This window comes from Anolis sagrei, chromosome 1 (genome assembly GCF_037176765.1).
Source record: "Anolis sagrei isolate rAnoSag1 chromosome 1, rAnoSag1.mat, whole genome shotgun sequence".
NCBI classification, from domain to species: domain Eukaryota; kingdom Metazoa; phylum Chordata; class Lepidosauria; order Squamata; family Dactyloidae; genus Anolis; species Anolis sagrei.
Genome location: NC_090021.1, coordinates 48,606,938 through 48,632,294, shown reverse-complemented (window position 1 = coordinate 48,632,294; position 25,357 = coordinate 48,606,938). Strand labels below are relative to the sequence as shown.

Here is a 25,357-nt window from a genome sequence, read left to right as displayed (position 1 = left end):
GAAATTCTACTAAGAGAACTTTTTGGGTCTGACCTGCACTCTGAAGATGAGGCAAGTACTCAGCTATTGCTGCAGGATTAACCATGATTGAACCTGTTATCTAGCTAATGGCCATTTACTGTATAATAACTTGCAAATAAGCCAGGATGTGAAGGGAGATCTCAATGTCTTCCTGTAGACTTGGCAAGAGGGAGCAGAATCAAGATCTCTTAATGCTGAGATCTTCATGACCAAATTGTGAGCCTCCTTAGTACATGTGTTAGCCAGCCTGCTAAGACTGTGTTCCTCCTACAAGAGGTTTGAAAATATTCATTTAAAGTCGGATTTTCTGCACTTCCTAAACAAGAAATTAACTCCCTGATGGTGCTAGGAGCATTGTTTAATGTTTGAATCCAAACTCCGAAGGCGTAAAACCCTTTTTTTTTCATCCCCAACACCATACTGTAAAACATTTATCTCATGCACAATGTTACTCTCTTTTGTTTGCTAGTATGACTGCTGTCAAACTCCCAAACTGCATGGCACATACCCATTACACCCTACTACCAAGGTCCTCACACAGACCAGAGGACTAACCACTCCATTCTTTGTTTGTCTGTTTTATATATCCACTCCACAGCAGAAGTACATTGCTCAAGTCCTGCAAGATTCTTCACCAGAGGGTGACGTGGCAGAATCCGAGGAGCAAGGGTCCCAAGACGAGGAGCTCATCAACCCAAATGGCATAAACGATACGGATTTCCAGTCATGCGAGGACAGTCTGATAGAGAATGAGATCCACCATTAGGAATGTGGGAAAATGCAAGCAAAGCAGGGGCGTCCCATGAGCTGGCGAGGCTGCTGCGCACTGTGTGTATGTGTTCTGTGTGAGCGAGTGATAGAGAGAAAGGCCAAGAAAATGGAAAAAAGGGGAGCATGAGACAGGTACCACCACAGCTCCTTCCTCACCCACCTGACTCCTGTATTAGCGCTCATTCCAAGGTGGGGAGCAACCTTGCCATCAGACATCATTCCCTGTCTTCCCTACCCCTGTTCTCTCTGTGTCCTCCTCCTATGGAATGGGAGGTGAATTTCTCTTATAAGCTACCTACCCCTTAACACATTCTGGAACCCTAGAAACCCAAGACAGTGGGGAGGAAATGGCTGTGTACAATTGCAGCTCCGGCACAACAGGGAGAGGAGCAGAAGTGAGGACAATCAGAGCCCAGATGTGGTAAAGTGGTCCTCCTTTTCTTCGTCCTCCTCTTCCAGGGAGCACATGCCCCATCCTCCCCATCACTGTTCTTTTCTCTTTTGTCTAAAATCATGGACACTAATAAGGTATTAGATTTTTAAAAGAGCGGAACTGTAATCAATGGTACTGGTATCTTCAAACAAAAGGAGAGCTGGCTTTGAACTTGGCTTGAATCAGTGATTCCAGCCAAGCACAGCTGTTTTTAAATCTGTGTATACATTTCCCACATGCTTGTACATCGGTGAGCATTTTGCCTCCAGTGCCCAAGACAATGCTGGGACAGTTATGGTCTCAGCCACTCTTATCCCTCCAGCAAAGGCTGCGCACATTCAAGTCTAGAGCCAGAGGGATTGTACAGAAAAGGGCCCTGCTGCCATGACTGCGATCCAATGAAAGCCACGACTGGAGAGTGCTACCTGGCACCAGAGTCTGCCAGTGAGCAGCTGCTAGTGGCAAATGCAGCTCCTGTGGCAAAAACAAGCCCCTTGCAGGGCGAGGGGAATGCCAAGAATTAGCAGGGAAGATTGTCCATCCAGTACTTCTCTTTTCTTCCTCTGCTTCCTTCCATGGCAAACCAACTACATGGGGGCCCATATTACACGTTGCCGGGATTCCCCATCTGGGGTACAGTGCAGTTTGGGGTCTGCAGCATTTTTTGCACATTTGTTTTATCTTTAAACCTGACTAAAACCCAAACACTCTCTTTGTCTTGTCTAATTTCTAGGGAGGCAGAAGAGGGGAAGGGTTGGTTTTTGTACAGTTTGCTATAGAGGGAGAGACCACTGAATCCCAGGGGCTGTGAAGCTTCTGAAATCATCCAGCTCCACCTCCAAGCTTTGCATGATACCTCCTCTCCTGTGCTTTCTCTCACAGGCAGCTCACTCTGCTCTGTTTTTCCAATCTTGCTGCTTTGCATGCAGCTCCAAGAAACCATCTTCTTTCTGGCTCAAGGTGTTACTGTCTCCTAAGCTTTCTCTTCAAGGATTCTTCAAGCATTATCTTCAAATTCACATCTTATCACTGTATTTGTCTCCTTTGCACATACGTTTGGGAGAGCTCCTGTGTTCAAGCACAATAGGGCATTGTTTGGTTTGTTTATTCCTGTTCGATTGGCAAATAGATCATCTTGCACCAATTTCTGAAGGCCCTTTCAATAAATCTGCTTGGGAAGATACTTTCAGCCTTGCAGGGAGATGAAAAATAGAAGAGATGTAGATGTTACAAGCAGCAGTTCTGGCTCAAATGGCCAGCTATTCAAGGGTGCATTTGGGGGACCCAGGGATTTTAGACCAGAGTGCATCAACTCCATGAGTTGAATACTCTTCTCAGACATGGACAGAGGGCTCAGTTTCTGCTGCTTAAGTGTCTTAATGTTTGCCCTCCCTTCATCTCCACCTCTTTGTTCCTTGTCTGCAAGAAGCTATCCTTGAGGGATGCTGCCAGTGTTACCAGAAGCAGAGACCCAACTGTCTCCAAATAGGATACAAGGTGTTTTTGTTTATTTTAGCTAAGGTATTTTATAAACCTGAATGAAGTCACCATCTTTTCTAACACTGGACAAGGCTGTGTACCTCCATATGATGCACCCTAGTTAAAACGGGGGAGCTAACACACACAAAGATGAGACTCAGGATTGCTTAAGTTGCAGACAGTCACAAATATAGCCAAGACTCTGCTTGGAGCTTTTTGACTAAGACCCTAGAGAACTGGGAGAAGGAGATGGACTTCATGTGCCCATCTAGGCGGAGATGTGAGGATCTGAGGATGCCCTCAGGAGCTGAGCCATGGCTTGTGGTGGGTTTTGTAGTGGGTTTCCTTTTCGGGTGTTGTCTGGGACTTGGTTTGGGGGGACGGGGGAGAAGCCTGTGTTTAAACTGTCTCTTATTCTTTCCTTGCCATCATCACCACACATTCAGCCACACTGCTGCTGAAATGCACGTGGATTTTATTTTAATTGTTTGTCCCGGGATGTTTTTTCTGATACAGTCTAGAAATAGTATGTGTTCCATGCCAGGGTTTCCTCTCCATCTCTGTACTGGCCCCTTGGCGCCATAATTTCTAAGCCCAGCCACCACTGCCCTACCTGCATCAGCCCCACAGCCTCAACTTGGGATGGCTCTGATCTCTCTGTACATACAGCCGCAGGACAGGGCTGGCTTACTTGTGTGGTTAGTGGATGGGGTTGGGTGCGGACCATTGGCCCCGTCCCCCCCTTTTGCAGGGAGCTGTGTTCTAACTGGCACTGTGTCTGCGTAGAGATGTGTATAATACTCTGTATATATTTGTGTAAAAAAGAAAAAAAGAGGAACTTATCATATTTTGGTGTCTTTTGTGTGTCTTTGTGTGGAGGTAAATCAAGGGAGTGTGCCAATACAAGCCTATTGACTGAAAGCGAAAAACACATGCTAGTAGCTATCAGGAAGAATAAATTTACTGAGTTCTGTCTGTAGTTTAACAAAGATGGAATTAGGCAGAGCTCAGGAAATGTATTTTTTGAACTACTGCTCCCAGAATCCTCTTAGAATAAGCCTGCTCAGTTGCACTTCCCCAAAACTACTTCCATCCCTGTTGTAGAGAGGAGATATTGTTGCAGAAACAATTTGAACAAATCCATAGGAACCGCTTTCCTCTCAGTGCCCCTAGCGCGTATGCCCTGGTCCAACGCTAGAAGCTTAATTGCGATATGCAGGAAATAATTTCACTGAAATGTAAGTTCTGCTAAGCTAGGCCCTCATCACCAAGGCAACTGTTTGAATGTTTTTATACTGTTTTTATACTGTTTTTATTTAAATTGTATATTTATGCTTTTGGTTGTGGGCACCATGGTGTGCCGGTTGTTAGCCACCCTGAGTCCCTCTGCAGAGGTCGGAATAGGACGGGATACAAATGTCTGAAATAATAATAATAATAATAATAATAATAATAATAATAATTGTCTCAGAGATACTCATGCATTTTTTAAAATTCAAAATTAACAATATGCACTAGTGAATTGAGGCAACCAGGTCTAATAAGCCTGTCTTAACCCAGCAAAAATGCTGGTATTTTGAAATGTCTAGAGATCATCTGAAAGCTTTCTCTAAAATACATCTGGGGGTGACCATTTCCTCCACCAAACTCCACTTTTCTTACAATTTCCATTTCAGTGGTCAAGCGTATAAGTATAAATCTAAATAAATAATTTTATTACATTGTTTACTGCAGACACACTGCTGCAACCCAATGCAAAAAAAGTCTGTATTTCCAATCCCGATGCTGCTAAAAATCCATTTACATAGATAGAGGATGAAGAGAAAAAGGGGAACTGTACAGGAGTAAAAGGACTATAAAAGGGTTTTTTGTCAGAGACTTTGTTAAGTGACCTATACCTGAATTTCAGAGTGCTACACCACTTCTTGACTTCCCAATACTAAGTTATCTACATTTACTGTTGTTTTTATCAGCTTTTCTCTAAACAAAATGCAAATGGACTTTCTAGTACTTTTGAGAGTCTAAGAAGTTTGTAGCTTAAGCTTTATGAGACTCAGTCCATTTCATTAGATACTACGAGATCCCATTGTATACTGATAACATGACTATGTCTTTGATTGAACTAGAAAAAGGAGCTGATAAACATGAGCTGATAATTACAAGGCAAAACAGATGAAATGTGTCTTTTCACTCATAAAAACATGACATAAGATTGCCAGGTCTCAGGTCCAAGTTGTAGATTAAGGAAATTATTGTGCTTCTTCAAATGGGCAAACAAATCTCAGGTCGAGCAACACTAGAGAAGGGAAATTGATATATTTTGTTGTGCAGTTGCATTTAAGGCTAGAATCCATTCCCACACATTTCCAGTTAGAAGTGGGGTTCTCCATCTTACTGTGAAAATGTTTTTGTGTTGCCACTTGTGTAACTTCACTACATCAAAGCAAGAAGAAGGCACTGAAGAGAGAGAGATCATAAATGCATACACTTGGATCATGTGAAACAAGGTAAGGAATGATGCAGCAATATTATACGGTACCTTCTAAGCCTTTTGCAGCCTTCTAGTCATACACACATGTCCTGAGGAAAACAAATGCCTAGGTGGCTGATGTGCTTTCCAGAAGTCTCAATGGATGTGTGAACTCTGGAAGAAACTTACCATGTAAGTCATGCAAACTTACCATGTAAGCCATGCAAACTCTAAACATGAATAGCAACAACTGGTTGTGTTTACTGGAAGAATTATGTTGCTTGCTGCCTAGCTATTTGAAGAATGTTTTCTGTGCTGGCTCTGTGTTGTCCTGTTACCTGATTAACTCAGTTCTAATCCAAATGTATTTATCTCTGTTTCCACAACCCGCTGACCCAGAAGGAGACCCCTGATACCATCTACTTTTGGGTTTTGGCCTAAAATCTCAGGGAATGGAATGTGCCTGACCCAGCATTGCACAAGTTCTTCCTTGTTTCTAGTACACTTTACCAGCCCCATAATCCAGCTAACACCATCAAACTGCTATTTCTGCAGGAAATAATCTTAGGAGCTCTTCCATGAGCCTGTCTGTTAGAATCTTTTTCAGATTTGTGTTCAAAGGAAACTACAAAGCAGAAAGAAACCACAGAAATAACTAATACTACATTTGCAGCAGAATTATCTCTTAAGTGATAGGAGCCCCCAGTGGCCCAATGGGTTAAACCTTTGTGCTAGCAGGACTGAAGACCAACAGGTCAGAGGATCAAATCTGGGGAGAGCACAGATGAGCTCCCTCTGTCAGCTCCAGCTCCCCATGCGGGGACATGAGAGGAGTCTCCCACAAGGATGGTAAAACATCAAAACATCCAGGCGTCCTCTGAGCAACTTCCACGCAGACAGCAATTCTCTCACACCAGAAGCAACTTGCAGTTTCTCAAGTTGCTCCTGACATGAAATAAAATCTCTTAAGTGGTGAGTCTGATATTATTACTAGTTGCCAGTTCCTTATTGAAGTTCTTTATTTGGCTTACTGATTGGGCTGTTTCTAGGCTTCCTCTAGTGTAGAGCTCAGAAATTGCAACTACCATTAGTGAAAGGGAGATGGTTCTCAGCTGAGGCAGCAAATATGGAGATGTAGCATTGGGAGTTCCTCACTTGCTTTTTTCTAAATTGTTCATCACTGGATAATTCAGGATGACACATAACTTCTCATGGGCCTCGAAACATGAGTACCCTGTATATTCTGGCATATAAGACGACTGGGCATATAAGACGACCCTCAACTTTTCCAGTTAAAAATACAGAGTTTGGGATATACTCGTCGTATAAGACTACCCCTCTTCCAACACACACCAAATAAAAAATGTTAAAGCATCAGATTTGATTTCAATATGGTAATTTTCCTATTACTGTACCTCCTTCTCTGACTCTCAGATCTCGCACATGCGCACCTGCACCACTTCACTGAAATTTTCAGGAGCGAGATCTGAGAGACAGACGAGGAGGTACGGTAATAGGATACAAGGGCGGGCCAGACAGGTAAAAGAGGTGTGTTTTTCTGGACCCAGAGCCACTCTATCTCTTTTTTCCATACACCGGGCACCCCAGACTCCTGCAGCTTGCTCCGCCCTTCACTTACACCTTCCCGGTGAGGTGCCCCTTCACCTCACCATCGGGACCACATTAAGTCCACAAGTCCTGATGAATGGATTTTCTTCTACCATACTTGTACAGCATCACCTGTAATGCTTTCATAGAGTTGCTGCATATGGCAGGGAAACGGCCACTGCCATTTTTGAGCTTCCCCCACAATATACAGCAACCACAGATTCTCCAATCCAGATTGGAAGTTTCAGCACCCACTCTCTAAGATGACTCCCGGTGTATAAGACTACTCCCACATATAAGATGACTCCCATGCATAAGGCTACTCCAGCGTATAAGACAACTCCTGCGTATAAGATGACCCCTGACTTTTGAGAAGATTTTCTTGGGTTAAAAAGTAGTCTTATACACCAGAATATACATTAAGTAACGAGGAACTTATTACACATAAAGTTACCCAAAATGTGCTACTTTTTAGAGTAACAGTGTTCCTTTTGGGATGGGGGAATATTTTATGTTCTTTAGTTGACTCAAAAAAGGTATTGCTGTTTTGTGGATTTTGTGTTTTATTACTTTTCCCAACTGGGAAACAAAAAAAATGGTTTGGGGTTTTTTTTGTAGGCATTTCTTGCCACACTTTAGCCACTAGCAGACTCTTTTGATCCGTCAAACACAAAGAATCAAAAAGTTATCCAAAAATGACATAACAGGACTTATGGTTTCAACTGTGATACAACATTAATCAACAAGTTTCAGTTTGTTCTAAGTTGGGTTGTTGTTGGTTTTTTGGGTTGTATGGCCATGTTCTAGAAGCATTCTCTCCTGATGTTTCACCTACATCTATGGCAGGCATCCTCAGAAAAACCTACAACAACCCAGTGATTCCATCCATGAAAGCCTTCAACAATACTTTGTTCTTTGATGCCCTCAGGACACCACTCTGATACCAGTCTAGGCAATTCATCTGGCACACCATACATTTCTGTGTGGAATAATGACACTGCTTTATCCTTTGCCTCAGGGAATAAAATTTCTTGGGAAGAGTCCTTCCACCCACAGCAGCATTCTGCACTCAGAATTACTAAGGATGCTTAAAAGTGCTTACAAATGACGGTACTGTTCTGTTATCTGGGCAGAGACCAAAGGGGGGCTCTAGACTGAGAAGGATAGACCATTTTGTGGGGGGGGGGGAGTTGAAGGAGGAAAACCATTTTCGCTGGTTATTCCCCCCCCCCCCCTTCCTATATCATAAATGAGGGTTGTTTCCATGACCGCAACATGGGTGGAGGGCAATAACAGGAAAACTGGGGAAAATAGTTTCACTCCTTCAGTTCCCCACCCAAACCCCAGTAAAATGGACTGTCTTTTTCTACCTAGAGTCCCCTTGCGGCCTCCATCCAGATAATGGAACATTACCCAAATGAGCCCACAAGGAACCAAATTCTCTTCCTACTTTGCAAGCAAACCAGGGTGTATGCATGTAAGAAGTGCCCTCTCTATGCCTGCAGAGGGAACTCTTGATGTGCATGTCACTGTGATTAGTTATACCCACCACTGCCATTTGCTAGTCACAAAGGGGAATTCGGCTTGTGCACCACCTCCTTTCTCAATAGGCCTAATGAAAAAAGGCTGGTCCGCAGGAGGAAGCCTGCGAAACAATCTGCGCTTGCTCTTCCTGCATTGCAGACTGAGTCATCTGTGATGGGGAGGGCTAGAGGAGTTTTAGAGGAGGCATTCTTTTTCTAAAACTGAAGACCAGGAAGCCTTTCAAAACTTTCTTGAGTTGGAGAGGAGTTTTTCTCTGTATTGCTGTGGCTAGACATGTTTACAGGACTTGCTCCCAACAAGAATCACATATAGCTTTCAGTATCTCAGCCTCATAACATTAGGGAAGGCAGAGAAGGTAACTAGTTCCAGGACTAATTCTGACATGCAGGAAAACCCCATTTATGTTCCATAATCAATCTGGCTGTGGTGTTGTTTATAAGCTATTGTCCACTCAACCCGGTTATATGCCTGCAAAACGTGGACTGTCTACAGGTGACACACTCAACTGGAACAATTCCATCAGCTTTGCCTCCAAAAAATCCTGCAAATCTCTTGGGAAAACAAATGACAACAAGCTGGAAGAAGAAAAGACCACCAGCATTGAAGCTCTAGGAAAACAAGGACAGACCTACACTATCAACTCCGCTGGACTGACCATGCTGTCCAAATACCTGATGACCATCTCCCAAAGCAGTTACTATACTCCCAACTCAAGAATGGAAAATGGAATGAAAGAGATTAAAAGATGGGCTTAAAGCTAACCTTAAAAACTGTGGAATAGAGACCGAGAACTGGGAACCCTGGCCCGTCTGAGACCCCTTTAGGATTGAGAAGGGCGGGATATAAATAAAGTAAGTAAGCAAATAATTAAATAAATCAATTGAGTGTTCCAACTGGAGGTCGGCTGTTACCAGCAGTGTTGTGAAATTTGAAGAGGCACAAAAGGAGGGTGAAAGGGAGAAACATGCCAAGAGGATGGCATATCAAGCCAACCCTGACCAAAACCGCCTTCCACCTGGAAATCGATATCCTCACTGTGGACGAACATGTGGGTCAAGAATAGGGCTCCACAATCATCAGCATATCCACCGCTAAGACACTACTCTTGTTAGGCCATCAAACTCCAACAATGAGGGATTGCCTAATTAAGTAAGGTATCGACCTCTGGTCGAACCTCTGTGTCAACATAACTGAGGCCTGACTCAGAACTGAGCTGAAATCCAGCAGGACACTAATTTGTCAAAAAGATGAAGAAGGGGGTAGGCAGACTCTTAAAGGCATTGAAATTCCTGGTCTCATCTCATATTCAACATTTGTTCTCAAGGTTCCCACTTCCCACTACAGCTGGATTAACCATTAAGCAAAAAAAAAAAAACCACATGCTTAGGACATCAAGGAAAGAAAAGGGGTGACACCCCATAAAGTTTGTATTGCTGGATTTAACATGAATTCTTTGCTGCAAAACTGCAAATGATGCAGCTGAACCATTGGTGATATGGGATTGTCAGTTCTGACCTTCAGAAGTGGCTCAAGACATTTTGGACAACAAAGAGGCCTCCCCAAAACAAATAGTGTTGTGACATTGAGTAAAAAAAAAACCTAGAAGTTATTCTGCCTTTGCAAAGATACAGAATGGGGGATGCCTGGCTCGAGAACAGTATGTGTGAAAAAGAACTTGGGTGTCCTCGTGGACAATAAGTTAAACATAAGCCAACAATGTCATGCGGCAGCAAAAAAAAAAAAGCCAATGGGATTTTGGCCTGTATAAATAAAAGTCTAGTGTCTAGATCCAGGGAAGTCATGCTACCCCTCTATTCTGCCTTGGTCAGACCACACCTGGAATACTGTGTCCAATTCTGGGCATCATAATTGAAGGGAAACGTTGACAAGTTGGAACGTGTCCAGAGGAGGGAGACCAAAATAATCAAGGGTCTGGAGAAAAAGCCCTATGAGGAGCGGCTTAAAGAGCTGGGCATGTTTACCCTTCAGAAGAGAACGCTGAGATGAGACATTATGGCCATGTATAAATATGCAAGGGGAAGTCATAGGGAGGAGGGAGCAAGCTTGTTTTCTGCTGCCCTGGAGATTAGGACGCAGAACAATGGCTTCAAACTACAGGAAAAGAGATTCCACCTGAACATGAAGGCGAACTTCCTGACTGTGAGAGCTGTTCAGCAGTGGAACTGTCTGCCCTGGCGTATGGTGAAGACTCCTTCTTTGGAGGCTTTTAACTAGAGGCTGGATGGCCATCTGTCAGGAGTGCTTTGAATGTGATTTTCCTCCTTTTGGCAGGGGATTGGACTGGATGGCCCACAAGGTCTCTTCCAAGTCTATGATTCTATTCCTTCACAATTGAACTATAATAATAATGAACTACACAGCTATCAATTTACTGTCCTTTTGAGACACTATACAGCATGAGGAAATGAGCTGGTTGCTGTTATTCCATCTTTCTTGCGATGCACATATGTATACCTTACTTTTGTGGGTTTTAATACATGATCATGGTATAGTGGTTCCAACTCTTCTGATCAGGGTTCTAATCCCAACTTGGCAATGGAAACCAACTGGTTGACAGTGGGCAAGTCACACTCTCGCAGCCTCAAAGGGAGACAAAGCCATTCATTTCAGAACAAATCTGGGGAGTAATAGTGGTAAGCCACATATATATATTAGTAGGTTTAACTTGCAGGTCATTGAAATATGTTTGACCTTTTGTTTGTTAAGAATTATTCCTCGGAATTCAATAAAACAGTTTTTTAAAAACATTGGGCAAACTTCCTTATTCTCCAGAACTACTTATTAGGTCAGACATGAAAGCAAAAAAAAAAAAAAGTTGCTGAGTCATGCCCAGAGGAACAGTAAAAACAATAAATGAGAATTGGCAACAGAACATCCAGGTGGGATGGGATAAAGCATCTTGAATAAAGACTAGCTGCTCTTGTTTATTTCCTCTACAGTTGCCTTCCTGTCAAGCAATCATTAGTTGTAAGGAGTGAGAAGGATCACTTTAAAAAGGCAAGTCCCCACTTAGAGGGCTCTTCTCCCAACACTGTAGTTATGATCAATTGAGGCTAATTAGATCTCAGCTAGCCTAAAGACAACTTAGTTCCAGTCCAGTCAGCGAAAGAAGCAGTTATCAAAGAAGAACTAAGGGCTTGAATATACTTTACCTATTTCACATTCACACTTATGTTTTCCTCAGACATTAATTGAGGTGGTGGCAGCGAATCTATCAATTACATCGGCAATTAACATTGTTAACGTAGTTGGTCACTGAATAATATTACTGAGGTGGGATAAGAGAGTCTTTCCCCCTTGTCATAGTTGTTTATCGTCATTAAAGTAGTGTCCAGCTGAATGTTAAACCCTTCACCCTGTTGGGCAGTGGTGGGTTTGCTTGTCCCTCCTGCCCAGTGTGTCATTGATCTCCATTATACAGGGCATTCTGCCCCATGCAAACACTGAGTAGCTTATATACAAGGCAAACTTTTCCCCCTTCCATTATTGTTATTAAAAGGATCAAGAGTTTAATGCATCTAAGAGCCCTGTGGTTCATTCCCCTTACAATACACACTTTCATGCCTTCCTACAGTGTTCTTGTGTAGTGGTTTCGAGTCCAGGGTTCCAGTTCCCTCTTGGCTATGGAAACCTACTGGATTACCTTGGACAAGTCACACTTTCTCAGCCTCAAAAAAAGACAAACCCATCCTTCTCTGAATAAGCATTGCCAAGAAAGCCCTGTGATAGGGTTACCATAAGTTGGAAAACACTTGAAGGCAGACACCAACTTTTTTTCCCCTTTGGAAGATTTAGAACAGCTGGAATCTCTAGTGACTAAACTACAATCCATGCATAAATGTTAGTTCCTGTATAACATACTAGACTGAACGATGGACTGTGATTTTGGAGAACAAGGTTCAAATCCCCACTTGGCCACAAAAACCCACTGAGTGGGCTTAGGAAGTCACACACTCTTAGCACACTTCCAGACAGCACTAAATTATGGGTTTTAAACAGGGGCAAAAATCCTGGGACTTCAGAAAAGGTCCACATACAGACCTGTTGGTCCTGATTGCAAGGGCATGTGGATATTCGGCTAAAAACCGCAACATTCCCACGCCTGGAAATCTCATGTTTTTTGCCTTTTGTAGTGATTGCTTCTGCGTTTACAGGGAATGGCGTCTGGCACCCTCCTGTTTGCTGCAGAAGCTCCTGGGATAAAGTGTCTGGAGGGGCCCTCAGCCTCATAATAACCTATGATAGTGCTGCCCTAGGGTCACCATGTGTCATTTGATCTATAGAAATTATAAAATATTATATCAATATACATACAAAAAGATAAAAGAATGGACACCAACACAGTTATTATGACTGGTAAGACTAGCAGCTATTAAAGCACATATCCTCCCTTAATTAATGGGAGTGAAAAGTGGTCTCTTCTCATCCTATTTCAAAAACACGCTTTTGGATGCTTTTAAAAAAAATGCTTTCCATGTGATCTTTGACAGTGGATTTATACTCTGTAATACTAAACTACATGTCATGTATGTATGTTTCTCTTCAAACACACATATGTCTTTTATTTTGTAAGAGCATGAGTTGACTTGATTTAATATAAATCCTCTCTAAAACATATGCAATTCAAGTTATCTTACAGTCTATTGTTGAATACTTTCATGGCCGGAATCACTAGGCTGTTGTAGGTTTTTCAGGCTCTATGGCCATGTTCTAGAAGCATTCTCTCCTGATGTTTTGCCTGCATCTATGGCAGGCATTCTCAGAAGGTGTGAGGTCTGTTGGAAACTAGGAAAATGGGGTTTATATATCTGTGGAATGTCAAGAAAGAACTCTTGACTGTTGGAGCTAGCTGTGAATGTTTCAATTAGCCACCGGGATTAGCCTGATTAGCCGTGATGGCCTGAGAGTTTTTAGGTGTGGTTTGTTACTGCCTGGGGGAATCCTTTCCTGATTGTTTCTTGTCTGGAGTTCCCCTGTGTTTGAGTTTTGCTCTTTATTTACTGTTATAGTTTTTGAGTTTTTTTAAAACTGGAAGCCAGATTTTTGTTCATTTTCATGGTTTTTTCCTTTCTGTTGAAATTGTCCATATGCTTGTGGATTTCAACGGCTTCTCTGTTTAGCCTGACATGGTAGTTGTTAAGAGTGGTCCAGCATTTCTGTGTTCTCAAATAATATGCTATATCCAGGTTGGTTCATCAGGTGCTCTGCTATGGCTGACTTCTCTGGTTGAAGAAGTCTACAGTGCCTTTCATGTTCCTTGATTTGTGTCTGGGCAATTCTGTTCCGTTTGGTGGTCTCTATGTAGATTTGTTCACACCTGCATGGTATGCGGTAGACTCCTGCAGAGGTGAGAAGATCCATCTTGTCCGTACAGTCTATAGCGACCCTGTTAATTCCTAGGCAAGGAATGCACAGAGACAATTTTACCAGTTCCTTTCTCTAAAATGCAACCTATAGCACCCGGAAGTTTTCATCAGGCCAAAAACAGCATGTATTTAGTTACTAAACTAACAGGTTTCAGAGTACTTATCAAACTTCCTTATTCCCCAGAACTCTTGTCAGGCCAAGTGTTAAAGTAGAAAAGACAGTTGGGTCATGACCTGCAAAATAGAATGTGTTTAAAGAAACAAGAACAAATATGAAAGCTAAGGACGTAAACTGCTCCCCCCCCCTCCAAGAAAACAATGAAGATTTTCCACAGAATATGGACTGTCTGTGTTAAGATGGGATAAAGTTGCCAATGTGGACTCCTCCCCTTTTAATATTTATTTTTACCATGCTTTTATCATTCAGTTGAACTCTAAAGCACCTTATTTTCCTTTTCTGTCAAGAAAGCATTAATCCCCATAAAAAGCAGTCTGCCCAAAGAATGCCCCTTTCAAATACTTCAGCTGCAATTGACTGAGACTGACGCCCCTTCTATACTACCATATAAAATCCAGATTATCTACTTTGAACTGGGTAATATGGCAGTATATACTCATATAATCCAGTTCAAAACAGATAATGTAGATTATCTTTGATAGTTTGGATTACATGGCAATATAGAAGAGGCTTGAGGCTGGATCTACACTGCCCTATATCCTAGGGTCTGATCCCAGATTATCTGCTTATCCCAGATTACCTGGCAGTATAGACTCATATAATCCAGTTCAAAGCAGTTAATGTGGGATCAAATCCTGGGCTATAGGGCAGTGTAGATGAAGTCTGGGAGTCTGTTACTCAAAGTCTGGGGAAAATATATTTTATTTTGTAAATTTTGTGATTAAAATATGACAACAGGGATAGGTTTACTTAAGCTATTTTCATCTACGTTAGAGGGAGTAATAATAATATGTGGAATTATACGCTTTTACTAGATATTGTTAGAAGTCATTTTCATACATTTAACGTTTTGTTCCTCTATTTATTTTATTACTAGCTTGGGGACCCGGCGATGCCCAGGTTATTTGAGAAAGGCATTGTTTGTTTTTGAATGTTAGGTATTTTCAGTTTGGGGAAAACTCCCTTTTCCCCAAACTTCTCCAGTATGTTCTGTTGGACTTGCGGCTTCTCTGTGCCAAGTTTGGTCCCGGTCCATTGTTGGTGGGGGTCATTGTTCATCTGGATGCAGGTGAACTACAACTTCCCAAATCAAGTCAACCCCTCCCCCCCCCCCCAAAAAAAAAACAACCCTGCAGTATGTTCAGTTGGTCATGGGGATTCTCTGTGCCAAGTTTGGTCCCAGTCCATCATCGGTGGGGTTTGGAGTGTTCTTTGATTGCAGGTGAACTATAAATCCCAATACCTGCAACTAACAAATGTCAAGGCCAATTCCATCCCAAAACCACCAGTATTAAAGTTTTGGCATATTGGGTATGCATGCCAAATTTGGCTCAGATCCATTGTTTGCGCTTACAGTGCTCTCTGTAAGCGCACTAGTATTCATATTTGAACTCTAATTCTTAAAATCAAGGTGAATTTGCCCTAAAACCTTCTTGCATTTTTGTTCGTCATTGAGGTTCTATGTGCTAAGTGAGGTCCAGAGCCATTGTTAATGGGGTCCAGTCCTCTTTGATTGCAGGTGAACTATACATCCCAGTACCTACAACTTCAAAATATCCAGGCCAATTCCCCACCAAACCCACTAGTATTCATATTTGGGAATATCAGGTATGCAAGTCAAGTTTGGTCCAGATCCATCATTGTTTGGGTTCATAGTGCGCTCTGGAGGTAGGTGAACTACAATTCCTATAAATCCCTCCAAAGACCTCCAGTGTTTTTTCTTGGTCATGGGGGTTCTGTGTGCCAAGTTAGTTCCAGGTCCATTGTTGGTGGGGTCCAGAGTGCTCTCTGATTGCAGGTGAACTATAAATCCCAGTACCTACAACAGCTATTAATCTAGGTGAATTCCCCCCAAATTCCTCCAGTATGTTTTGTTGGTCATGGGGTTCTATGTGCAAAATGTGGCCTAGATCCATTCTCAGTGGGGGTCACAGTGCTGTGTTTGCAGGTGAACTATAAATCCCAGTACCTACAAAAGCTATTAATATAGGTGAATTCCCCCCAAATGCCTCCAGTATGTTTTGTTGATCATGGGGTTCTGTGTGCAAAATGTGGTCCAGGTCCATTCTTAGTGGGGGGGGGTCACAGTGCTGTGTCTTGATGCAGGCTGAACAATAACTTCCATCCTGTTCAGTCAGTCCCCCAAACTCCTACAGAATGTTCAGTTCCAGATCCTTTCCTCTGTCTGCTGTGTGCCATAGGAAAGGGTAATGGAAGAAGCAGTGAGCAAGGTCATGCAAAGGGTTATGGGAGAGTCAATGGGCAGGGCCATGCAAATTTCATACCAATTGAGAAGGAAAAGAACCCTAGGAGGTGTCTTTGGTGGAGGAAAAACAGAAAATCTAGGCTGAAATTGTCACCATCTCAAAGCCTTCACCAGAGTGGTGGGCAGGATAGCATTTGTGGACATTGGCAGGGTCCTTGGATATGTTCACGGTAACCTACAATATCTGTTTTGGGAGGGCCATGGGTGTCTCCTGCTTAATGGGAACTATAGCCTGTTTGTGGAGGGGGGACTCTGTCTGTGTAAGCAGAAATCCCTCCCACATACACACATACACAACATGTGTGATAGATAGATAGATAGATAGATAGATAGATAGATAGATAGATAGATAGATGGTTCAAACTCTTTTATTCCCCAGAACTCTTTATCAGGGCTATGTGTTAAAGCAGAAAAAAAGACAGGCAGGTCATGCCTTGGTTTGCAGAAATAGAAAAAGATACAAAAATATTGTTGTTTTGATCTGTTTATTACAGGTATGTCTTTGAATTCAAGAAAGTTAATTAAATAAATAAGAATCAAACTTCCTTATTCTCAAGAACTTAAGAAATGTAATGTTAAAAGGGGGGGGGGGGGGAATTAAGAAACCAAAACAGGTCACTCCCTGAGAAACACAGTCAGAAAACTATTGTATTTAGTTACTCAACTGAGAGAGCTCCAAGGACAGGTCAAACTCCTTTATTCCCCAGAACTCTTTATCAGGACATGTGTTAAAGCAGAAAAGGACAGTTACGTCATTACTTGAACTGTATGGTTTACAGAAGTAGAAAAAAATATGAAAAATGTTGGCCACAGAATACTAACTGCCTGAGGTGAGAAGGGTTGACTGACAGTCATACACATTCACTTGACTTAGGGGCACAGGACTTCTGTGAAAATAAAAAAAACTACAATTTTTCCAAAACACTTGACTATCATAACCCCATCTTTATCACCCAAAGCTGGACTAATCACCTCTCAACAAATGATTGCTCCAGGCACTGCCAGGCAATCAAATGCTAATCAAGGTGGTCAGTTGAAACATTCGCACCTAGCTCCAACAGACAATAGTCCTTTGTCCCACCCTGATCATTCCACAGATATATAAACCCCTTTTTCCTAGTTCCAACAGACCTCACTACCTCTGAGGATGCTTGCCATAGATGCAGGTGAAACGTCAGGAGAAAATGCCTCCAGAACATGGCCATATAGCCCGAAAAAACCTACAACAACCCAGTGATTCCGGCCATGAAAGCCTTCGACAATACACAAAACTGGACTATTATGCTAGTCGGAAGCCCCTCTAAGACCTCCAAATATAGTCACAGGAACTCTCCGGGGCCGTTCCCCCCCCCCCAGAAGGACGTCCCCCACAGCTGATTAGGCTGTCCGAAGCCAACCACAGCCATCCCCTCCCAACTGGGAGAAACCCTGCCTGGAACCAATGATGTTGGATTGGCTGAGAGAAGGGGCTGGACTGAGCCCAGCCAATCAGAGGGAAGGCTCAGTCCAGCCCCTTCTCTCAGCCAATCCGTGGAGGGAGCAGGAAGCTTGAATGGAAACTGAACTGCTTAAAATCTATACTGTCTGTATTAATTTTTATGCCTCTATATTTTGGCTTCAGCTGTACAAGGATCCTTTCTGGCCGGACTGAATAAACCTGTTGCTTGTCTTCACTGTGGTGAGTGTGTTCTCTAATCTGAAACTTTTGGCTTTTCGTATAATGCTTGCAGGGCATGGACAGGGCATGGACCCTCCATATCTGTGGACCATAGTTCTAATTTTGACTTCATGTTAACAGCAAAACAGAGAGAAAGGAAGAAAGCAGACAAGCCTGCCTCACCAGTCACCCATAGCATATTGAAATGCATAAAAAGTTTGCTTAAATATGTCTAACTGCTTTATTTTCTGTGCTGTTTTTATTTGTGTTATTTCTGCATTGGATATTAAATTTCTTGCCAAAGAAGTAATGCCAGGAACACTTCTTCACTAACTTCAGTATATCTGAAGTGAACTTAGCATTTAAATTGCTCAAACCCAGGCCTTCTAGAGTTGCTGTGAGTTTTCCAGGCTGTATGGCCATGTTCCAGAAGCATTCTCTCCTGATGTTTCAGCCACATCTACGGCAGGCATCCTCAAAAGTTGTGAGGTATGTTGGAAACTAGGCAAGTGGGGTTTACATATCTGTGGATTGTCCAGGGTGGGAAAAAGAACTCTTTGTCTGAGGCGAATGTGAATATTGCAATTGGGAAACTTATATTTTACATCAGCTGTACTGATCCTATACCTTTTCCGCTTAAACAGATGAAAAGACTGTTAGAAAGAAGGAAGAATTATTTAGGGGAGCAGCACTTGAAAGTATTTTCTCTTCTTAAACAAGAGATGTCTCAAATGAATATGAGCATTTTGGAATGAGACAGGAAAATTCTCAGCTAGGTTTAAATTCCCAACCTTATGCTTAATTGATTGTGGGACGGGGACCATAGGGATGAAACATTATTATTTTTATTGATGTATTACAAATGTAGCTATCAGGTTACATGGTACTTTGGAGAACTACAAAACACACCACTTTCCTCAGGAGTCCACAAAAAATAATTGATATGGCAAAAGGAGAAGGAAATAAAAGCACTCACTGATTAATACAGGGAAAATACATCATTAACTCTGGACCTCATCACACTAGTGAATGAATCCACTTTAAATCCGGTTGCTGCTTCCTGCAGAATTCTGGGGTTTGTAGTTTAGTTTAGACTTTAACAGCCTCGCAAAACTACAAACTCCTTCATTCCTCAGGAGGCAGAATCATAGAGTTGGAAGGGACCTCAAAGGCCATCCAGTCCAACCCTCTGCCAAGAAGAAGGAAAATTGCACTCAAAGCACTCCCAACAGATGGCCATTCACCCTCTATTTAAAAGCTTCCAAAGAGGCTGGATGGCCATCTGTCAGGGGTGCTTTGAGTGCAATTCAAAACCAGATTTAAAGTGGTTCCATTCAGTACTTCTGATAGGATAAATAAATAGCAGCTTTCAAATGCTGGACTCCAATCTTATCCTGTCAAAATGGCCAATGGGGATAGATGTAAAGAGTTGAAATCCAACTTTGTAAAAGGATATATTTTAATACCCCACCTTTCACCTAGTTAATGGCCTGAGACAGTTTATAATATGAATGATTTTAAACCAAGTAACTTATGATATTAATACCAAGCACTTAATTGAAATACTTTCAAACATTCACAAAGGTGAACATTACAGCCACAGTTTAAAAGCTTTAGGCAATAAATAGAGTAATAGCCTAGCACAGGCATGGGCTAGCTTAGGCCTTCCTTCTAGGTGTTTTGGACTCCAACTCCCACCATTCCTAACAGCCTCAGGCCCCTTCTTTTTTCCCCTCAGCCGCTTAAGCGCTTACCTACATAGACTTAAAGAAATATTGTTCTGGAAGGAGTAAGGTAAAGATAAATATTTCCCCATGACATTGAGTCCAGTCGTGTCCGACTCTGGGGGTTGGTGCTCATCTCCATTTTTAAGCCCAAGAGCCGGCGTTGTCCGTAGACACCTTCAAGGTCGTGTGGCCGGCATGGAGCGGCCGTCAGGAAGGAGTATGATGATTGAAATTCGGGAGGGCGCTTTGATGGCCTCGCCTCCAATTCTCCAGTCCCTTATCTTCTCTCTTAGGCTAAAATCTCAGCCGCAAAAGCCCAGCTCCATCTTGCTGGGCCGAGCCCATAACTCTGCAGCTCTGAGGAGGAAGGGAAAGAAGAGTCCTCCCGCTGCCCTGCCAAGCGATTCACCAATCCAGGAGGAGCTTTCTCCGCACCGTTCTCCCATTGGTCGACGCGGACTGCAGATCACTGGCTTGGCCCCGCCCACATTCCTCCAGGGCGGAGAGGAAAGTGTTTTTTGGGTAGTATCTCTGATAGAGCTGCCCGCACTTTCCTCTCAATTTCCCCCTATGGTGAGGGAAAGGGTGGCCAGGGGCAGGGCTCCAACTCGCCTTGTCCTCTCGCCACTATATGATGGAAAGGGTGGGGCCAAGGGTGCATCTACACCAGGCCTGGGCAAACTTTGGGCCCCTTCTCTGAGTGTTTTGGACTTCAACTCCCACCATTCCTAACAGCCTCAGGCTCTTTCCAAGCAGAAAAGAAAGGGGCCTGAGGGTGTTAGGAATTGAAGTCCAAAACACCTGGAGGGTGGGCCCAATTTGCCCATGCCTGATCTAAACTGTCAGTAGAGTCAGTGCTATGGGATCAAGGGAGCTGCCAAAGAGTCCTGGCTCCTCATCAGGCTCTGTGCCCTACACCATTGGAGAAATACACTGTTTAGCCGGTATTGCACCACCTGACATCCACTAGGAAGTAGCAGCCAATAGTGAAAGGACCAAGGCAGTGACATCTCCAGCTCATCCCCTGTTTGGGTATCAGCCAGCATCCCAACGACCAGGGGCGGCTCAACCCATTACGTAAAGTAAGCATTTGCAGTATAGTTGATTTTGCCCAGGGGAACTCTTGAGGCGCTCTTGGGGGGAAATAGACCTTGACATATGCAAGTTGTAGTTACTGCTTACCGTTGAAAATTACCTAGGGCCGCCTCTGCCAACAACTTAAATCAAAGTATAGTTTTCTAAGATCTACAGAGACACTCGCTGGAACACCTCAGCAAGCAAGAGTCCAAAAGTGGCAGGCTCAAACCCAGAACCTCAATCAATGGCTGATACCAAATGAGAGACTCCCCCCTGGGCACACAGAAAACTGGGCGACTTGGAAGGCGCTGAACAGACGGTGCTCTAGCACCACAAGATGCAGAGGCAACCTTAAGAAATGGGGCTACAAAGTGGAATCCACGACGTGAGTGTGGAGAAGAGCAAAACACAGACCACCTGCTGCAATGCAACCTGAGTCCTGCCACATGCACAATGGAGGACCTAGGTTATTGTAGGTTTTTTCGGGCTATATGACCATGTTCTAGAGGCATTCTCTCTAAACATTTCGCCTGCATCTATGCCAAGCATCCTCAGAGGTAGTGAGGTGAGGGGGATCTTCTTGCAGCAACACCAGAGGCACTCCAAGTGGCCAGCTACTGGTCAAAGAACATTTAATCAACTACCAAGCTTGCAAACTTTGGTGTTTGTTAAAATGTATTTTAATAATACATTCATGTGTGCTTTTGTCCATTCTTGCTTTAAACTACATCAGTTTTAATTTTGTAATCCTGGTTCTGGGCATTAATGGTGAGATATAAATACAATATAATAAAATAAAATAAATCTAGATTAGTAGCTAGCTAATGGTAGTCATATCCTTATTTAAACCCACGTGTTTAATCACATGAATGACATCACTTGGAGTTTGATTTTTGGAGACAAGGTTTCATTAAAGCAAACTTTCAAAGATGCTTGGGCTAGCCAGTTCTGTTCCTCTCTTTAATACTTTTCTCCCACCCAGCATTTCATAACCAATTTTCATTCTTTTGGTCCTAATGAAAAAGAAAATGATGTCGGGAAAACCACCAAGATCCAATTCTTAACAGTGTACCACTGTTTGTTCTTTGAAACACTGCATAAAAATGGCCAAATTATGTTCCTTTTCAACCACAGCGAGCTCCCTCCGAACCCTTAAAATGAGGTTGATATCTTTTACATAAGCATATTGACTACAATTCAGAGCATGACATTGGGGGGGGGGGGGGGGGGGAGAAAGAGAAACCTGTTTTAATTCTGCCTGTCATGCAAAAGTTAGACACGAAGAACACTACTAGAAAATTCAAACACCCCTAATACTCAGTGAATTAGAGTGGTCCCCAGGTGTCCAGGGCCATAATGTCCTCACAGTGTAGGGGACCCCCTGCTTGGGGTCCTTGCTGAGTTTGTCGCAGAGGGCAGCAAATGAAGAGAGTCTAGCCTCCAGAGGTAAAGCAAATCTCGTTTATTTTCTTCATGGCCGTGGATAGATGAACAAGCCAGAAACAACACAGTTGTGTTCTACATCTCAAAAGTGGGGCTTCTTATACCCTTTAACAAATATCTTAGACAATTAGATTAAGCACAAGGCCAAACATCCTATACCTGGTAATACATTAAAGTTTCCTACTTTTGCTGGTTCTGCCTTCCCTAAATTAAGCAATAAGGATGTGAATGAAAGGTCATATAGGCAGAGAAGTTATGTGTCACTCCTTCCAGTATGGGAGGGGGACTTCTCTTTCCCCTCAATCTTTGGTTCATAGTGACCTATTAAGCCTGAACTCTTTGTTATTCTGCTCCTTAAGCAGACCCTGTACTATGTGTCTCTATCTTGCTGACACTGTAACTTGTAACTGACTCTTTGCTTTGCCAATTAGCAGGAAATGCCTATTTTCTGTTCTTATCTTAATTTGCCAAAGTACAGGAACTGTTGTTGGTTTTCTATACTTATCTCAGAAGGAAAACTGACTTTAAAGAGTAACCTGTCTTGTAGTTTCATGCCAAAGTCCTCCTAGAATATGCTTAGAATATGTTTAAGATTTTAGGGTTTTGGAGTTTTAGGGGTCTGTTAGGGGGCTTTTGGGCCTAAGCTTCCTTCAACAGGATCTATATGAAGACTTGAAGAAATGTTACGAGCTTTTACACTTTAAAAAGGAAGGAAGACACATGATAACACATAGATTTCAAAGAGCAGAAATCCAACATCATTTCCATAAAGTTTAATTACAGTATTTCAAAATAGTTATAAAAATGAGAACAAAAATATACTCAGCAACTGTTACTTCTGCACACAGAGAGAGAGCATGCAAGTGAATGATGCTGAAAGAAAGCATATGTCATTTCTTGCTAGCACCAGAGTATGCCTTAGTAGTTGCAAATTTTGTGCCACCATGTTCATGGAATATATATGTTCCTTCTGACACGAAGAGTCAGAGAAGCCAGTATGAATGACTGCTCACAACCAGATTTTCTAGAGCCGTTGAAGAAAGTATTGATCCCTTTTGTAACAGCATACCTGTTGGAAAAATCATCCACTGATCTCTCTTACCTTAAAAATAAGTACAGAAACCATTTGAAAAAAAGTAGTCAGAACTCAGAATACAAGTTTCAGCAATTAAGCCCAATTTAACAATTCAGTACCAGCCTTCTCACTCAATCCTCATTAACTAATTAATTAACATTAATTAATACTAGGTCATGCTCTGGTGTTCAGGTACTATTATTATTGCTATTATTAGTATTATTAATTTGCACAGAATCCTTCCAGTAAAAATATTATAATAGAAGAGTATTTACTTCTTCCTCCTCTACAAATCTGAAGATGTTTGATGAGCAACTTAAAATAAACATGTGATACATTGCATGGTTTAAAATGATTCAACACCTTAATGTAAAATTAAACAATGTATATAGAGGATCCTATAAGATTGTAGACAAGGAGGAAGAGGATGTAAAGTAAGAGTCTACGATATTTTTATGTGTATTATTTAGATAGTAGACCCCTTAAAGGATATATATTATCAGATACATGATTATGGAATATTAATAGATAGAAAGTATTGCACTGTATGCAACAAACACTTGCAAATGTATGTCTACTTAAATAAAATAAAATTGAAAAATGAAACAAAATCTTCAGCTACATTATAGTCTGTAGCAATATAATATATAGTATCTAAATTGGTAAAGAAAAGTTTTGGAATTGCTACTTTATTACGTTGTTTACTGCAGACACACTTCTGCAACCCAACTCTGAGCGTCTGTCATTCTCTGGCCACCTTTTCACCATGTCCTCATTGCCACTGTTTCAAAAACAATTCCAGCTAGATAGATGCACCTTAAAAATACTTTGTGGGAAGGATCTTCTTTGTCAGAAGCTTTTTATAACTGAAATACACTTTTATATTTATGTAATAGTATTATTTTGTGCCATATCACGCTTATTTTAACCAATTGTTCTTCCATAATCATAAGAATAATTTAGCACAAGGCAGGCAGTTGTTGCATTCTTTGAGGCTTAACTTGTTTGCTGCTAGATGGTTTGCAAATATTCTTATCTGTCAAATTGAGTCCCTCCAAAATTGTCGGAAAGACACCAGGATGCAGCAGAGGCTTCCATGTTTCAATGTACTCTTATTTTGGTTTTTAGGGGAGCTGCTGAAGCTTCATTTTCCTTCATCCAGCTGGACGTGTGGTGATACCTTTTAGAGGAATGGCTGCCAGATTGGAAAGGGACCGTCTGCGAGCAGAGGGTGTGGGCAATCACCAAAATGCTGTTAAATATCTGGGTCAGGATTACGAAACCCTGAAGCAAGAATGTTTGAAGAGTGGGAGATTGTTTGAAGATCCCAAGTTTCCTCCCATCCCTTCTAACCTTGGCTTCAAGGAACTGGGGCCAAATTCTGACAAGACCCAAGGAGTGCTCTGGAAGCGCCCATCAGTGAGTACCTAATAAAGAGGAAACCATGAAATGCCATTAAATGCCTAGGCTTTGCATTCTGCATTGCAATAATTCACATTAGCAGCTTTCATGAAAAGCTTCTTCACTCACTGATTCTATGCTAGCATTTTTTGTGCTTTTTTTTACTGCACCTAAGGTTGTACTATTTATTTCAATGACCCATTTCCATCTTCTTATTAGTCCCTCTTTCCCATTTAAACCTCTTGCTTTGCACTCTAATAAATTATGAATGTGAGCTCCTGCCAAATTGCAAAGGAAGTTACACTTGCAAAGGGTTTTCTTGTCTGCAGAATGGGAGAGATGCCTGGCAGTGTCTGCTCTTGAACTTTCATTTCAGCAGAGCCAACTGTAAGAAATGGGGCTACAAATCGGAGTCCACAACATGCGAGTGTGGAAAAGAGCAAACCACAGACCACCTATTACAATGCAGTCTGAACCCTGCCACATGCACAACGGAGGGCCTTCTTATAGCAACACCAGAGGCACTCCAAGTGGCCAGCTACTGATTAAAGGACATTTAGCATAATGCCAAGTTTTTTAAACTTCATGTTTTTTTTTTTAAATGCAACTGTACCCTCCAGTTCACTTCTGATACGATAAATAAATAAGCACTGTATGGATCCCTACTGACCTCTTTATATCAAAGACTTGTCATTGCTTTTGAACCTCAGTCAAGTTATATATTTACCTCTCTTTTTAGTTTGTAGAACTATGATCTACATAGTTTTTCAGGTCAGTTTTGGTCTTGTTTGAAGAAATTGAAAGCTAGTAATAATCATA

The 25,357-nt window shown here is 42.1% G+C and overlaps 2 protein-coding genes across 4 annotated transcripts in view; both read left to right on the top strand.

Moving 5' to 3' along the window:
- TMEM63B (transmembrane protein 63B) overlaps positions 1-3,551 on the top strand; it is a 95,819-nt gene extending 92,268 nt beyond the window's left edge. For 2 of the 3 annotated variants that reach the window (XM_060754043.2, XM_060754045.2), the window contains one exon: positions 620-3,551. In XM_060754043.2, coding sequence (XP_060610026.1) covers positions 620-787 — 168 coding nt within the window. In that variant the 3' untranslated portion in view covers positions 788-3,551. The remainder of the gene's footprint in view (positions 1-619) is intronic. The other variant, XM_060754044.2, reaches the window with a different exon arrangement.
- Positions 3,552-17,680: 14,129 nt separating this feature from the next.
- Positions 17,681-25,357, top strand: part of LOC132761299 (calpain-1 catalytic subunit-like) — a 31,372-nt gene continuing 23,695 nt past the window's right edge. Inside the window, exons 1-2 of the mRNA XM_060754047.2 lie at positions 17,681-17,836; positions 24,266-24,556. Coding sequence (XP_060610030.2) covers positions 24,329-24,556 — 228 coding nt within the window. The 5' untranslated portion in view covers positions 17,681-17,836; positions 24,266-24,328. The remainder of the gene's footprint in view (positions 17,837-24,265; positions 24,557-25,357) is intronic.